Source organism: Amphibalanus amphitrite, unplaced genomic scaffold (genome assembly GCF_019059575.1).
Source record: "Amphibalanus amphitrite isolate SeventyFive unplaced genomic scaffold, NRLGWU_Aamphi_draft 000298F_arrow, whole genome shotgun sequence".
Classification (NCBI taxonomy): domain Eukaryota; kingdom Metazoa; phylum Arthropoda; class Thecostraca; order Balanomorpha; family Balanidae; genus Amphibalanus; species Amphibalanus amphitrite.
Window position 1 is genome coordinate 464,199 of NW_024881793.1, and position 14,319 is coordinate 478,517.

Sequence of the window (14,319 nt, forward strand, 5' to 3'; positions counted from 1 at the left end):
GATCCAATGAGGAAAAGCCTACGCTTACGACTCGTGTGCGTTATCGGAAATGCGGGTGGGTAGCTGCACCACGTATGCTGAAGCCGCTGCAGCGATTGAATGACGCTTGCCCAGAGATCCTTTTCGTCAATGTTTTTTTTTTTGTAAAACCAGCACGGTTTTCAGCTAGTCACGAACATAGAGAGCATAGACTACAGGGGTGGATTTTTATATTAAGTTGGGGTTGCACGTGCAACCCCAACTTTGAATTGTGCAACCCCAACATCGGTTTGTGCAACCCCAACTTTACAACTGAAATGAATCGGCGGGCGACTCGAATGGTGCCGCCCCCATAACCCTGAGCCATCCCAAAACTCTATGCCACCCGTTGACTTGGCACCATCTTTCAAAAGAGCCCTACCCATCATGTAGGCAATAGTCACCCCTCAACTATCTAGTGTAGTTGCCGCCTCCTCAGACCTCAAATGTAGGTGCCGCTCCCTCGAATGTAAGTACCGCCCCCCGAATGTAGGACTAGGTGCCGCCCCCTCGAAGGTAGGTGCCGCCCCCTCGAATGTAGGTGCCGCCCCCTCGAATGTAGGCGCCGCCCTTCAAATGTAGGCGCCATCCCCTCGAATGTAGGTGCCACCCCCTCGAAAGTTGGTGCCGCCCCTCAAATGTACCTAAATGCCGCCCCTCGAATGTAGGTGCCGCCCCCTCGAATGTAAGTGCCGCCTCCTCAAATGTTAGTGCCACCCCCTCCCTCGAATGTAGATGCCGGCCCTCCTCGAATGTAAGTGCCGCCCCCTCGAATGTTGGTGTCGCCCCTTCAAATGTAGGTGCCGCCCCCTCAAATGTAAATGTCGCCCCTCGAATGTAGGCGCTGTCTCCTCGAATGTAGGTGCCGCCCTCTCAAATGTTAGTGCCGCCCCCTCGAATGTAGGTGCCGACCCTCCTCGAATGCAGGTGCCGCCCCCTCAAATGTTAGTGCCGCCCCCTCGGATGTAGATGCCGGCCCTCCTCGAATGTTGGTGCCGCCCCCTCAAATGTACCTAAACGCCGCCCCTCGAATGTAGGTGCCGCCCCCTCGAATGTAGGTGCCGCCCCCTCGAATGTAAGTGCCGCCCCCTCAAATGTTAGTGCCGCCCCCTCGAATGTAGATGCCGGCCCTCCTCAAATGTAGGCGCCGCCCCCTCATATGTTAGTGCCACCCCCTCGAATGTAGGTGCCGGCCCTCCTCGAATGCAGGTGCCGCCCCCTCAAATGTTAGTGCCGCCCCCTCGAATGTAGATGCCGGCCCTCCTCGAATGTTGGTGCCGCCCCCTCAAATGTACCTAAATGCCGCCCCTCGAATGTAGGTGCCGCCCCCTCAAATGCTAGTGCCGCCCCCTCGAATGTAGATGCCGGCCCTCCTCGAATGTAGGTGCCGCCCCCTCAAATGTTAGTGCCGCCCCCTCGAATGTAGATGCCGGCCCTCTTCGAATGTAGGTGCCGCCCCCTCAAATGTTAGCTCCGCCCCCTCGAATGTAGGTGCCGGCCCTCCTTGAATGCAGGTGCCGCCCCCTCAAATGTTAGTGCTGCCCCCTCGAATGTAGGTGCCGGTCCTCCTCGAATGCAGGTGCCGCCCCCTCGAATGAAGGTGCCGCGCCGCCCCCTCAAATGTTGGCCCCGGCCACTTATGCATAGGTGTCATCGGTCATCACATAAAATGTAGATGACACCCCTAGGTTGCCGCCCCCTAAGGCCTAGTTGCAGTGCAGCCCCCTCAAATGTAGGTGCCACCCCCTAAGTGTAGGTGCCACCCCTTGAAATGAAGGTGCCTTTCCCTCACATGTAGATAGCTGCCGCCCCCCCCCCCCCACCCCCATGCGTGGGTGCCGCCCCTCAAGTTAGAGTGCTGCCCATGAAATGTAGGTGCCGCCCCCTCTAAGTGTAGGCGCTGCCGCCTCAAGTGCAAATGCCATCGCCGCCCCCTCTAATGTAGGTACTACCCTCCTCTCAAGAGCTTGAGCTGTCACAAGGCCGTATAGAGCTGTCGGACATGCAAAAATGACCAGTTAAAAAATCGTGGATTTCGATTCCTGGTGCGCCGCTCACCGCTCAGTGGGCGGTGGGGGTGGTGCCCAGTGGAGGTCGCAGGGGGGCATCAGGGCCATGACCCCCCAAAGACAAATCAGGGGCCATCATATAATTTGCTCCCTTAAACAACCGATGGGCCCCGAAGGGCGTAGGGGCCCTGGCTCTTACCCGATTGTCACGAGGCTCAAGAAACCAACGCCAGGTATTATGTAACAGCCCCCATACCGGTCTTTGAGTATCCTGACTTCTGAGGGCGCTTCAGTGGCCTTCAAGGGCCAACCCTGACCGATGAGGGCCCACATCGACCGATGAGCGCCCACATCGACCTCTCAGGGCCCTCCACTGGCCCTAAAGCGGCATCAGGAGTCCCCCAACCGGCCTTTGAGGGCCCCACACTGATCTCTTGATGGCATTTCTGTCTCTGGGTTTCAGTACTGACCTTTGGGTGCCGGTCACTAAGAGCCCGCATCGACCTCTGAGGGCCCCAAACTGGCCTTTGAGGGCCCTGTACTGGTTTCGAGGGCTCCCAAACTGGTCTCTGGGGGTCCACGCCTCTAATGGCCTCATTTCTTTTTCTGGGGGCCCAAGACTGGCCTTTGGGTGTCCCCGAGGGCCCGTACTGACTTCTGAAGGCCCGATGCCGGTCTCTAAGGGTCCACATCGGCCTCTGAGGGCCCCATGCTGACCTCTGGGGTCCAACACCGACCCATGCTGGTCTTTTAGGGCCCACACTGACCTCTGAGGGCTCCACGCTGGCCTGTAAGATACCACACCGGCACGTGAGGGCCCACGTCGGCCTCTGATGGTTCCAAACTGCCCTTTGAAGGCTCTGTACTGGTCTCTGAGGGCCTCACACTGCCGGTACGGACCCACGCTGGTCTTTTTAGGGTCCAAACTGGTCTCTGACGGCCCAAACTGACCTCCTAGGGCCCAACACCGTGGCTTCGGATGGCCCAATTTCTGTCTCTGGCGGACAAAGACTAACCCTTGGGCACTTCTAAGGGCCCGTACTGGCTTCTGAAGGCCCGATGCCGGTCTCTTAGGACCAACATTGGCCTCTGAGGGCCCATCCTGGCTTTTGAGGACGCTCTGTCCGGTCTTTTAGGGCCCCATACTGACCTCTGAGGGCTCCACGTTGGCCTGTAGAAATCACACTGGCCTCTGAAGACCCACGTCGGCCTCTAATGGTTCCAAACTGACCTTTGAAGGCCCTGTACTGGTCTCAGAGCCCAGAGGGCCCTAAACTGGCTTCTTAGGGTCCAAACTGGCCTCTGAGGGTCCCAAACCGGCCTCTAAATGTCTCACACCGGCTGCTGATAACCCCATTTCTGTCACTGACACCCTAGGCTGGCCCTTGTCCCTTGGGTGCCTCTGAGGGCCCCGTACTGGCTTCTGAAGGCTCTATGCCGGCCTCTGAGGACCCATGACGGTCTTTAGGGGCCCTGTGGTAGTGTGCTCCTCGATTGTCTCCCTGGAGCCGCCTCTGCGATGACTTGCCCGCCGGCGCATGGGCCGACGGCTGGGGTCAGCGGGCGCGGTTGGAATGTGGACCAGTCTTGTTCGAGACACAATGCAAGCGGGAGCCCTACTGTCGCTTATAACAGGCCCCACACTGGACTCTGAGGGCCCCAAACTGGCCTCAATGGGCCCCAGCCGGTCTATGGGGTCTCTACACCGCCACTGATGGCCCTATTATGGTCTCTGGGGTGCCAGGCTAGTCTGGTCCCTGAGGGCCCACATCGGCCTCTGAGCCTAGGGGCCCCATACAGGCCTTTGAGGGCCAATACTGGTCTTTGAGGTCCCTACACCGACCTCTGAGGGCCCCGAATCGGGCTCCTCTGAGGGACCCACACTAGCCTCTGATGAACCCACTCCGGTCGCTGGGGGCTCAAGATTGAACTTTGGGTGCCTCGCACTGGGCTCTGAGGGCCCACATTGACCTCCGAGAGCTCCACACTGGCCTGTAAGGGATCATATTGGGCTGGCCTGTGATGACCAACTGGTTTTGGAGGGCCAGTACTGGCCAGTGGCCACTCAGGGTCCCAAACCGGCTTTTGAGGGCCATAACCGGCATCTGATGGACCGAACCGGACCCTGGTGGCCCAAAACAGGCCTCAGAGGGCCCCGCACCAGACTCTGAGAGTCCCATCTTTAGTCTCTGGGGTCCAAGGAAGAACTTTTGGCGTTTCCTGCCGTCCTCCAAGGTTCCCTGTCAGTCTCTGTTAGTCCCCATGTCGGAATTTCGGAATTTGAGGGCCGTTATCTCGTCGCAGCGGGCCGGCATTAAGGTCTATTACCATATCGGTGTCACATCGGTTTCTGAGGGCCCATGTCTGCTGCCAAGGGTCCCTGGTCTCTGATAGTTCCATTTAGGTCTTTGAGAGCCCGGGCCTGCCCATCATAGGCGCCTCACGCTATCTTCTTATTCTCTGCCGATCTCGGAGGGCCCCTGTCGATCTGTTTGGCCCGTGCAGGTTTTTAAGGGCCGCTGCTAGTCTCTGAGAGCCCCATGTCGTTAGTTGTGTCTGTTTTGGGTCGCATTGGCACCACACATGTCTCTTAGGGCCCATACCAGTCAAGGGGTCCCACATTGACCTCTCAAGGACCAACGCTGGCCTCAAGGGCTCACACCACCTCAGAGGTTCCGAACTGGCCTTTGACGACCCCGCACTGGCCTTTGATGACCTCGGGCCCGCACTGGCCTCTGATGGCTCAGGCAGGTCTCGTAAGACCCACGTTGGAGTTCAATGACCCATACTGCTGTGCGAGGTCTCACCCGGTTTGTGAGGGTCAATCTCAATACTGGCCTTAAATGATCTTACGCCGGGCTTATATAAGGGTCTCATACTGGTTTCAGAAGTTTTCCGCTACTTACGAAAAACTTCAGGGGGAGGTGGGCAGATATTCGCCCCCCCCCTCCGCGGTACGCGGGTTAAACTAACACACCGCCCCCAGCGAGGGTCTACAGGGACCCCTTTGCCAATTCGCCCCCCCCCCCAACGCCAAGTTTACGACCGTACCTGGTGGCGCCCACTTCCGGACTATTGCGCCCCTCGGAACCGCTTTGGGCGCCCTTTCAGGGTTGTGCAACCCCAATAAAAAACAAATAAATCCACCCCTGATAGACTATAGTCAAACTCGATTAGGTGGTACAGGGTGTCCGGATAGTTCTGGCGCTTTTCAACATTTTCTAAAACAAATGCCATTGGTTCATAGATACTAATCAATGGATCAAAACAATGACCAGGGACACCAAGCCACATGCTTCCGCTACGTGCTCATTCAATGTAACCATCGTCGGCGCCGACGACGGCCTCGACGTAGGGGAGGAAGCGTCTGCGGGTTTTGACGATGCGGGGCATTTCCAGGTCCTCCCATGCTGTCATGATGCGAGTCTTCAGCGACTCCAGGTTGGGGTGAGAAATGGCCTAGATCCTGTTCTACAAAACGCGTAGCACGCCTTAGTCGAGCGGGTCAGGTTAGGAGAATAAGGCGGCCTGATCTCATTTCGCCACGGTGATCTGGCCCGGCAAGCTCCTCTGTCAGTTTAGCTTGAATGGCAGCGGCGTTGTTGGAGGGTGCTCTGTGCTGTTGAAATGCGAAGTGACCCTTAGGGCATGTCGTCTTGACCCTCGGGTTGATGTGGCTGTCCAGGAACCCCTCGTGGGCCAGCCTGTTATTCATTTATTCGACATTGACGAAGATGATGGGACATTTTTGTCCATCAGACCCCCGCACTTTCTTCGATTGCCGCGCTGAAATGCTGCTCCGTTCCCATATCGCGTTCGAAACGGTCTGAGGATATTTTCTAAGGAATTCCCGAGTCGAAATAAACCTTTACCTGCTAAACCATTCATCGAAAAACGCCGCATCGCGCTGCAGCTCGAGCCTCGTTCAAGTCGCACCCGGCCGCCGCGCGCAGGCATTCAGCGACAAGGCGCATCTTCGCCCATCTACCCATCACTGAAAACGATTTCAAGGTCATATTTACACGACCTCTGGCTGAGCAATCAACGAGGGGTCATGTCTGTGATGATTGGCTGAATGTCCAATAATCACAGCGCGCGTTACACGGCGTCCAAAAGAAGCGCCAGGACTTTCCGGACACCCTGTAGACCTGCTTCGGAGTGGACTGCCGCTATTTACCAGGCTCCAGAGCCATCCCTTTTGGTGACTGCATCCGGGACTGGCCGGCTACAGGCTGGCCAACTTGGAGCGTTTTCTGGTGCGGCTTTTTGGGTACTGCCAGCACTAATAGTCAACAAACCCGACTCCAAACATCTGTACATGTAGTTTGCGGTCTATACAATAGATAAGATGGTTACAACTCTGTTGCTTCACATCAGGATTTTAGGTAACTATGTGGCGTGAAGCACGTAGATGCAGCAGAGATCATCGATTCACCGTTGGCATCACTTAGGTTACACCTGGGCTAGAAGTCGCTAGACGATGACATATTCAAGCTCAGCTGTTCGCGCTGTGAATTACCAGAATCTCTGACAAAATCTATCTACCAAATTATAGTTATTGATCTTCAGCGTGTTTTTTTTTTTTTTTTACTTACGTAACTTGGCATTAACATACGACACTGCGAGGCATGTCTGGCTAATGAAACTTCTTGCCCTGCGCTATCCAACATCCTAGTTCGCAGTTGAGTGCCACTTGCGCGGAGACGCGCTTGTTAGCAGTAACGTTACATAACTTTTTGGAAACAATGCGTGTTTTTGACGATGAAAAACGTTGGAAGTGACTTTCAGTTGCGATGAGGAGAGACTGGATTTGAATGACTTATTGGATGCGTACGTACTATGCATTTCAAACCCTCTGGAACAGTCCTTTTTGGCTCTTTCTCGTTACCTATACGCTTGATTTCAACCAAACTTTGACACAATGAGTTTCAAGGCCCTACCTAATTTTTACTAATATGGTCTTTTAACAAAATATCAAAATGAAAGGCACATGTCATTGACTTGTAATGGTAAAAATTGATCGGAAAACTCTGCGCCGGGGTAGAGGCTAGCACGGCGTAGCAGCGTCAGCTGTTGCGCCGCAGCTAAGCTCCGCCCACTGCGCCGCGACACCAAGACCGGTCATTCGCCGCTCGGGGTCAGAGCAGTGCGGAGCTCTGACGGATTGGAACAAGACGCACGCTAACGCAGGCATCCTTGCGTGAATATCGTATCTCGCGCGGAGAGAATAAGGATGAAAAATGCAATGCAGATCGATGTATATATATATATATATATATATATATATATATATATATATATATATATATATATATATATATATATATATATATATATATATATATATATATATATATATATATATATATATATATATATATATATATATAAAACGGTAAGCACTCCTTCTAGTTACAGATTAAGCTCCAGAATGTTATTCCTACAAAATTAAAGAGTCATTTTCAATAATTTATAGCGAGCTTCTCCGCTGCCCTGTTTTCCTACAGACTATGGCGCATTTAAAGAGCAACGAGACAGAATCTGCGTGCGTAGGGTGACATTCAAAGGCCTTATTTAATTGAGGATATCCACATATGTAGGTATGTACTCGTAGTTTTTTTTTTTTTTGAATACAATTTAATTATTTTTTGGGCAAAAAATATTCAATTTCTCCATAATATTTCCACAATGCTTTAAGGATATTGTTGATAGATCTTAAGGCCGAAAAACAATAAAACAGGGAGAAGATAGGATGACTCAATCTGAAAATGTAGATATGCAATATCGAGAGTTAATGATCTCCCATCCTTCATGCCCCCTTGTCAGTCTCTCGTCTATAATCTCTACCTCTGTCACTTATCTCTGGTCTACCATCTTTGTCTCTGTCATTCGCGTCTGCCGTCTTCGTCTCCTGTCTCTGCTCTAGAGTTTATGCATACTGTTTGCTGTCCACGAGCCACCGTCTACCGTTCGTCTCATTGTTACTTTGTCTCCTCTTCCTTTTTCTTCCTTCCTTCGTCCTTATTAGTCGTTGAACAGCTGATTTTAAAGTTCATGACACGCAAACAAGTGTGCCACTCCGCTGCGCCGCGCGCACGGCCCGCACGCCGGCCGGCCAGACTGCGACTGCCGCCGACATGACCCGAGGCTGGACCGCAGGTGGGCGGAGCCTAGCCGCAGTGTGCTAGTGCGTCACGACCAATCAGAGGGGAGACGGCGCCCAGTCTGTATCAGCCTCTAAGCAGGCCTCTGACGACCTTAACATTATCATTCAATGACAAGTGCCCTTATTTTTCATTTTTTGTTAATAGACCATATTGATAAAATTAGGTAGGGATCTCAAACTACCAATGCCAAAATTTGGTTATAATCAAACGCATATACAACGAGAAATAGCCGAAAAGGACTGTTCCACAGGGTCTGAAATGCATAATAGTTCACTAGCATTCGCCTAACTTGGTGGTTGCGGTTATTGCTATCGATGCGCTGTTCCTCCGTATTGCCTGTTTCAAAGATCCGTGTCCCGTTTTCGAGATCCGTGAGGATCGATTACGTCACCGGTCGGCGGTTATCTGCTCAGATTTGCAGCAGCTCGTGTTCACTTTTGTATTTATTTTTTCTTCTATGTTGAAAAAATTAGTTGAGGTGAGCTAGCAGTCTCCATTGCGTAGCTGCTTAAGCCTGCTCAGCTAAACTGGATGTGTTTTGTTTACCCCTGCGTCTTGCTGTGTGCGTCTGGTCTGCCATGTCTGTGCCAAGACTGTATCTGACACCGTGTATGGTGTATATTGATATCGCCTGCGACGATGTATACCCTCTTCAACCGTCATCCTCCCTAACCCCCGGCTCGGTTCCCACAGCGCTGCCAGATGGACTCTGATGACGAGGTTCGTGACCGGGCCACCTACTACTACAACATCCTGGACCAGCAGCAGGCGGCGCTCAACAACCAGTACATCCTCAACTCGCTACAGGTCAGTGCTCAGCGTAATGCGTGGATGTGGATATGTAACACGGAGCTATCGCACCTTGCGAGGAAACTGACTAAAATATCTGACAGTATATATTACTGTTGGTAAGGTGGTCTTATGGTTTTGTATTCGACAGGTAAACTGGAGGCTTTAGTAGGAATTGCTATCGAAATTCTGCCTAGCTGCTGTGGTGACCGAGTTGGACGTCGTCATAAATAGAAATGTCGGCCAGGTGATGAAAATGATCAGCTACGCGCCTCGGAAACTGTCAACCTGGAATTCGGTTGATATAGCAGTGTATAATATCACTGAAATTTAGACCCGAGCTTCCACAGTGCGGGTTCGGATTCTAGTAATTCCCCTGGTATCTGGCCTAACAACAGAGCCATCGCAACAGACGACGCATATAGGCCGATGAGTGGACCGCCACTGTAGTCCGTCGACCTCTCCCATCGCTATGTGTTTTGTCATACACCACTGGCTTAGACACCGACTCGCCGGGCAGACCACCCTGGGCACCGGGGCCGAACGCAGACACGGGCGCGGCGCGCTGCCACGTGTCGTTTAAGGCGCGACTAACGAACCCGAATTAGGAGCTACGGCGACGAAATGAGATGGCGCCGGAAGGACTGGCAGCGGCGGCCCGGAGAATAGAGCTTAACGCCCTGCGCCCGTGGATGGGGAGGGAGATTGAGAGAGGGCTGGTCTGGCCTTTGTGATGTTTCACTGGCCCAGTTTATTAAGGATCTTGGATCCAGGTCCGGTTTGGTCCAGGTCCGTATAGGAGCGTATGGTAGCAGTCCAAACACATTTTAATGAAATTTACTCGGTTTTGGTACTGTCTGTCAACGCTTGGTTGCAATACATCTCTTTGCATTTAATTTTTCATTGCTCTGTTCGGATTTGTCTACTATCTGACTACCGTGTCGCGTGGCCTGACCGTCACTCCCACCGCCCGCAGGTCTCTCTGGTCGGCCTGGAGAAGGCGCTGCAGGCGTACTCTCAGGGCCCGGCCGATCAGCCGTTCGACCTGCGCTCCGTGCCGGTGGCCGAGGCGGCTCCGACCGACAGTCGTGCTGCCGCCCCGGAGGGCTCGATCGCTTCCAGCAGGAAACCCGAGGAGAAGGTGAGAGTCGCATTGGTGTCCCGGCAGGGAGGGGAGGTAGGATAGAAGAGAGACAGGGGAGGGACGAGAGAGAGAGAGAGAGAGAGGGGGGGGGGGTACACGGAAGAGCGGGAGGGAAGGATGGGCGGGAGAGAGTGAATGTGACGGGCTGGTGGGAGAGCGAGAGGTTATTTGCTGGCTGCCTCGGGTCATGTCGAGTTTGTGTTTGACTTGTTTAGATGAACAGTTATTAGCATGCTGCCTCCTTTGTTTCAACGGCCTCACATTTTGTTTGTCTTGCTTACGCCAAATTCTGAGACGTGCCGCAGCAGAGCTTAAATTGTTTTTCGTCTGAACATCTATTTTTTATGCTGGATTATTTTATTTCATTTAATAACATCGGGGCTCAAGAAAGGCTGCTTTCATGTTTCGACGGAGGTAATCTCTTCGGCTTCTTTGTGTGGCACAAATAAGCTTTGTTATTTCCTGACCTGTTTTCTTGCTTGCTTTACATGGACTGACTACATTTTCACATTTTTTCTCGAAAATAAGTACCTAGACACTGTGGTGATTATGATTTGGATGTCCGTTTTCGCGCACTCCTGAGTATCGGAATCTTGCCCCCTCCTTTTCCTGCCCGGTCCCAACCTGTTCTCTTCTGACCTAACCTGAGTGAGAATAGCCGTGTAGCTATCGTCCCACAAAAGGTTGGTAACTGTGGGCGGCGTGGCGACCAACACTGACCCGCGCCACACAAAGCTCTGCTGATCGCCTGGTTATTGGCGACACTGACCAGGCCAAAGTCGCGACGGGTCGATGGTGTTTTCGGAGCTATATAAATCTTACTCGGCGCTACGAGCTATCGGCGGAAATAGATAGGGTGGGAAGCGGTGGGTGCGTGTGGCTACTGGGGGATTTGCCAACTGCGACTATACTGTCTCGGAGACTTCGTGGAACAGCCAACGCCTAGAAAAAGTGGGAGGCTGCGGGGTTCCAAGCCTGCAAATGGACAAGGTGAAACTTATGTCTGTGCCGTAACGCAGTTGTTCTCGTCCCTTGCGAAGAGCGGGGAAATATTCTCGAAGAGCGGCGCTCAACCGGTCGAGATTTCGCTCATATATAACCTTAATCGTTTAAGACATCGCCGCGGGGGGGATCTTATTATAAGCGCGTGACCCGTGATGAATATCTGTCTATTTGAAGTGCGCGCCTGACTCGATTATACTGCTGCCCGGGGCAGATTAGGAAGGCACGCTGGCAGCTCAATTCGCCAGCTTCCCCGGAGGCGTTTGAGATGCATCGACTCGCCTCAGTAGGGTGGCCGGTTGGCGCCCGGATTTGCGCCGCGCGGGGCTGTTTTTGGCCCCGGGGTCACAGCCCCCGCGCTGGTGGCAGATAAAACGGGTCACTCTCAGAACCTTCCGAACTGAACGCCACTTCAAGGACCGACTGGAATGGACGGGTGATTGAAACGCATGTACGCCGTTTGAAGACGAAAATCCCCAGATAGACTTTGATTCGTCGTCGATCGGGCGTGAGCGACTCGGCAAGGAGGTGCTGGTCAGCACACATTCCATACTATGATTTGACAGTACCTAATGCCCAACTCACTGGTTTCTGACAGCTCTGCTCCTGAATTATCCTTATTATAACACTATTACGATGTTAAAAGAACAAGCGGCTTTTATCTGGGGAACTACGGCGTTTAAAGCAAAGCGCACTAGGCACCGCTTTACAGTCCAAGGTTTGGCGAAAAGTAGGGATCAAAGTACGATGGTGCCTGTTACCCGAAAGTTCGTGGTTCATACGAAGGAAACGTTTTAGATCGGTACCTTTTGACTCCTAATGTCGTATGTCGGCTCCAGCTTGACGCGATCTGCCAGCCTACATACGCACTCGATCAACGCCTTCTGGAAATCGGTTAATCGGATTCCAGTGCGTTTTAGTCTCATCCAATGTCAGGTCAATTACACCTTACATTTTTGTCATTTTGTGAATCCACCATTTCTTATCTGCAATGCGGTCTTGTTTTGAGTCGATTTTCGGATGACGCTCTAACCCGCTCCTTGCCTTGCCGTTCACTCCCTTGCCGTTACCTGCCTTGCTCTCCCCTGCCCTGCCCTGCCCTGTCATGCCCTGACTTCTCTGTCTTGCGCTACCCGGCTCAGCCCTCTGACCCACCTTACCCGTCCCCGCAGGTAACGGCCACGCGCCAGGACGTGTTCGCCGAGCAGCTCTCCAAGATCCCCGAGTTCCAGCAGCTGGGACCGCTGTTCAAGTCCTCGCAGCCCGTGGAGCTGACAGAGTCCGAGACGGAGTACGTGGTTCAGTGCATCAAACACGTCTTTGCACACCATGTCGTACTGCAGGTGAGTTCTCGAGAATGGAGGCTGTCCGCTGCTCTCGCGCAAGCTAACGCGGCACTGGTGGGTGGGTTCGTAGGTCCGCGTCGGCAATTTTCGTCCCGTCTGGTCCGTGGCAGGGGTGTAATTGGGCGACTATTTGTTGTGGGCTTGGCGAGACAAGTTTTCACAAGGGAGCGCGGTATTTGTGGTGGCGATATTGTCTGGGTGTGTTGGGGTGAGACCCCTGCAGCTTGACGGAGGTGTAGGTAGGGTATAACAACGCGTATCTAAGCTTTGCAACATCCGTGGCGTCTCGTATATTGCCGTATCGTTTCGTGTAGTTTCGTTACTGAGACTAGCTGAGTGGTCTGTTTGAAGTGAACGTCTGCTGATCCAGTAGAAATTGGACGGGTGCAGGCAAATGATGCCGGGACGTTTTCGCCAAGTGGTCCGCATAAATTCGCGGCGCCGGGGAACGTTCATCTGAGAGACGGAGCCATGTTGATCGGCGTGCTGACTCGCTAATGCGGGGCTCAGGATATCGCTGGCCAGAAGTGGGAGGAGGGGCAGCTGTCATAGGGGTGGGCCGGGGCTGTCGCAGGGATGCTGGCACAGCTTATACAGCCCTCTAATGGCGACTTAATCGGATCGATGACGCGTAAAGAATATATTTCGGTGATGCCAAAGCCGATTATAAACAGATAACCGTTTCTTGCTAGACGTGTCCATTATTGTGACGGTTGGTCAACGTGAGCTCATTTTTTAGTTTTTTTTTTTAATGATTTTGGTCGCGACAGTTCAGGGATGTTGAATATTGCGTAGTTTCTGACAAGGTTAATTACTAAAATTGTATGTTTTCATGTAAAAAAGGTAAAAATGTCACCTTGACGCAGGTCAGTTCTTAAAACCATAAGCCATGCTGCGTTTTAGTTATATCCACGTTCAGTTGCAGCGGCTTTCCCGTTTTATTTAGTTTACCTTCACCAGCTCTAGTCTAGGAATGTCGAGAACAGTCGCAAACTTGCTAGGAGAGAGCTGCAAAACAATCAAATTAGACGACGCAAAACATGGCTAATTCAAGTTATTGGCCATTTGTTTGGACATATATCGTTCTGGCAAAACTTAGGAGCGCCGGTAATTGACGCAGTTTCTATAGTCACCCTTAAAACTTAAATGATATCACCTCACTGCTGAAACCCCCTAATCCGTGCCTACTCTCACTGTCAGTACATTTTTAATTTCCCGGATTACCGCGATGCATCACCCTGCCGATGTAATGCTGGATTTATCTTACCAAGTCCTGTTGACTTTCCACCCAAACCGCGCAGTCGCCTCTCGTTGACCGCTCTAAATTCTCCATTGTCAGCAGCTCATTAGTGAAGTTCAATTAGGAATTGATTGCAATCGGTTCGCTGGGTCCTTTTGTGCCTAATTTGCTGCTGGCTTAGCCGGACATAGATGCAACAACAGGCATTGTTCGTCAATAATGTTGTGACTGCTGTTTGTTAATTCAGCCGAGAGAACATTATCGGAATTAGTAACGAGTCGGTTTGAACGGACGGCTGGCGAGGGATAATGAGATAAATGGTTGGCGGTTCGTATCATTATGGGCTGGATGGAACTAAACAGGAGAATGCTGACGGAACGTGGTGAACGGTGGTGGAGCGGTGGTCGCCGTTGGAAGCCTAGTGTTTGGAGTCGGATGAGCTGGCTGATCTGGCGTCTTTCGGAACGGGGCCCTTTCGTTGACGAGACTGGACGGAGTCTGGATTCATCGGGCCGAAGTGAGAGATTGCTATGTCGCGGTTAGCAGTGCAGAAACAGGACGTGGACATTCGTATGCAAGTTGGACTATCGGAGTTAGCTCGGCG

At 52.5% G+C, this 14,319-nt stretch overlaps 1 protein-coding gene across 1 annotated transcript in view; it reads left to right on the forward strand.

Annotated features, from left to right (window-relative positions):
* The window catches only part of LOC122387781 (coatomer subunit gamma-2-like), a 91,744-nt gene that overhangs the window by 24,986 nt on the left and 52,439 nt on the right, over positions 1 to 14,319 (forward strand). Inside the window, exons 10-12 of the mRNA XM_043378235.1 lie at positions 8,888 to 9,001; positions 9,960 to 10,124; positions 12,302 to 12,472. Of these exons, the coding sequence (XP_043234170.1) occupies positions 8,888 to 9,001; positions 9,960 to 10,124; positions 12,302 to 12,472 (450 nt within the window). The remainder of the gene's footprint in view (positions 1 to 8,887; positions 9,002 to 9,959; positions 10,125 to 12,301; positions 12,473 to 14,319) is intronic.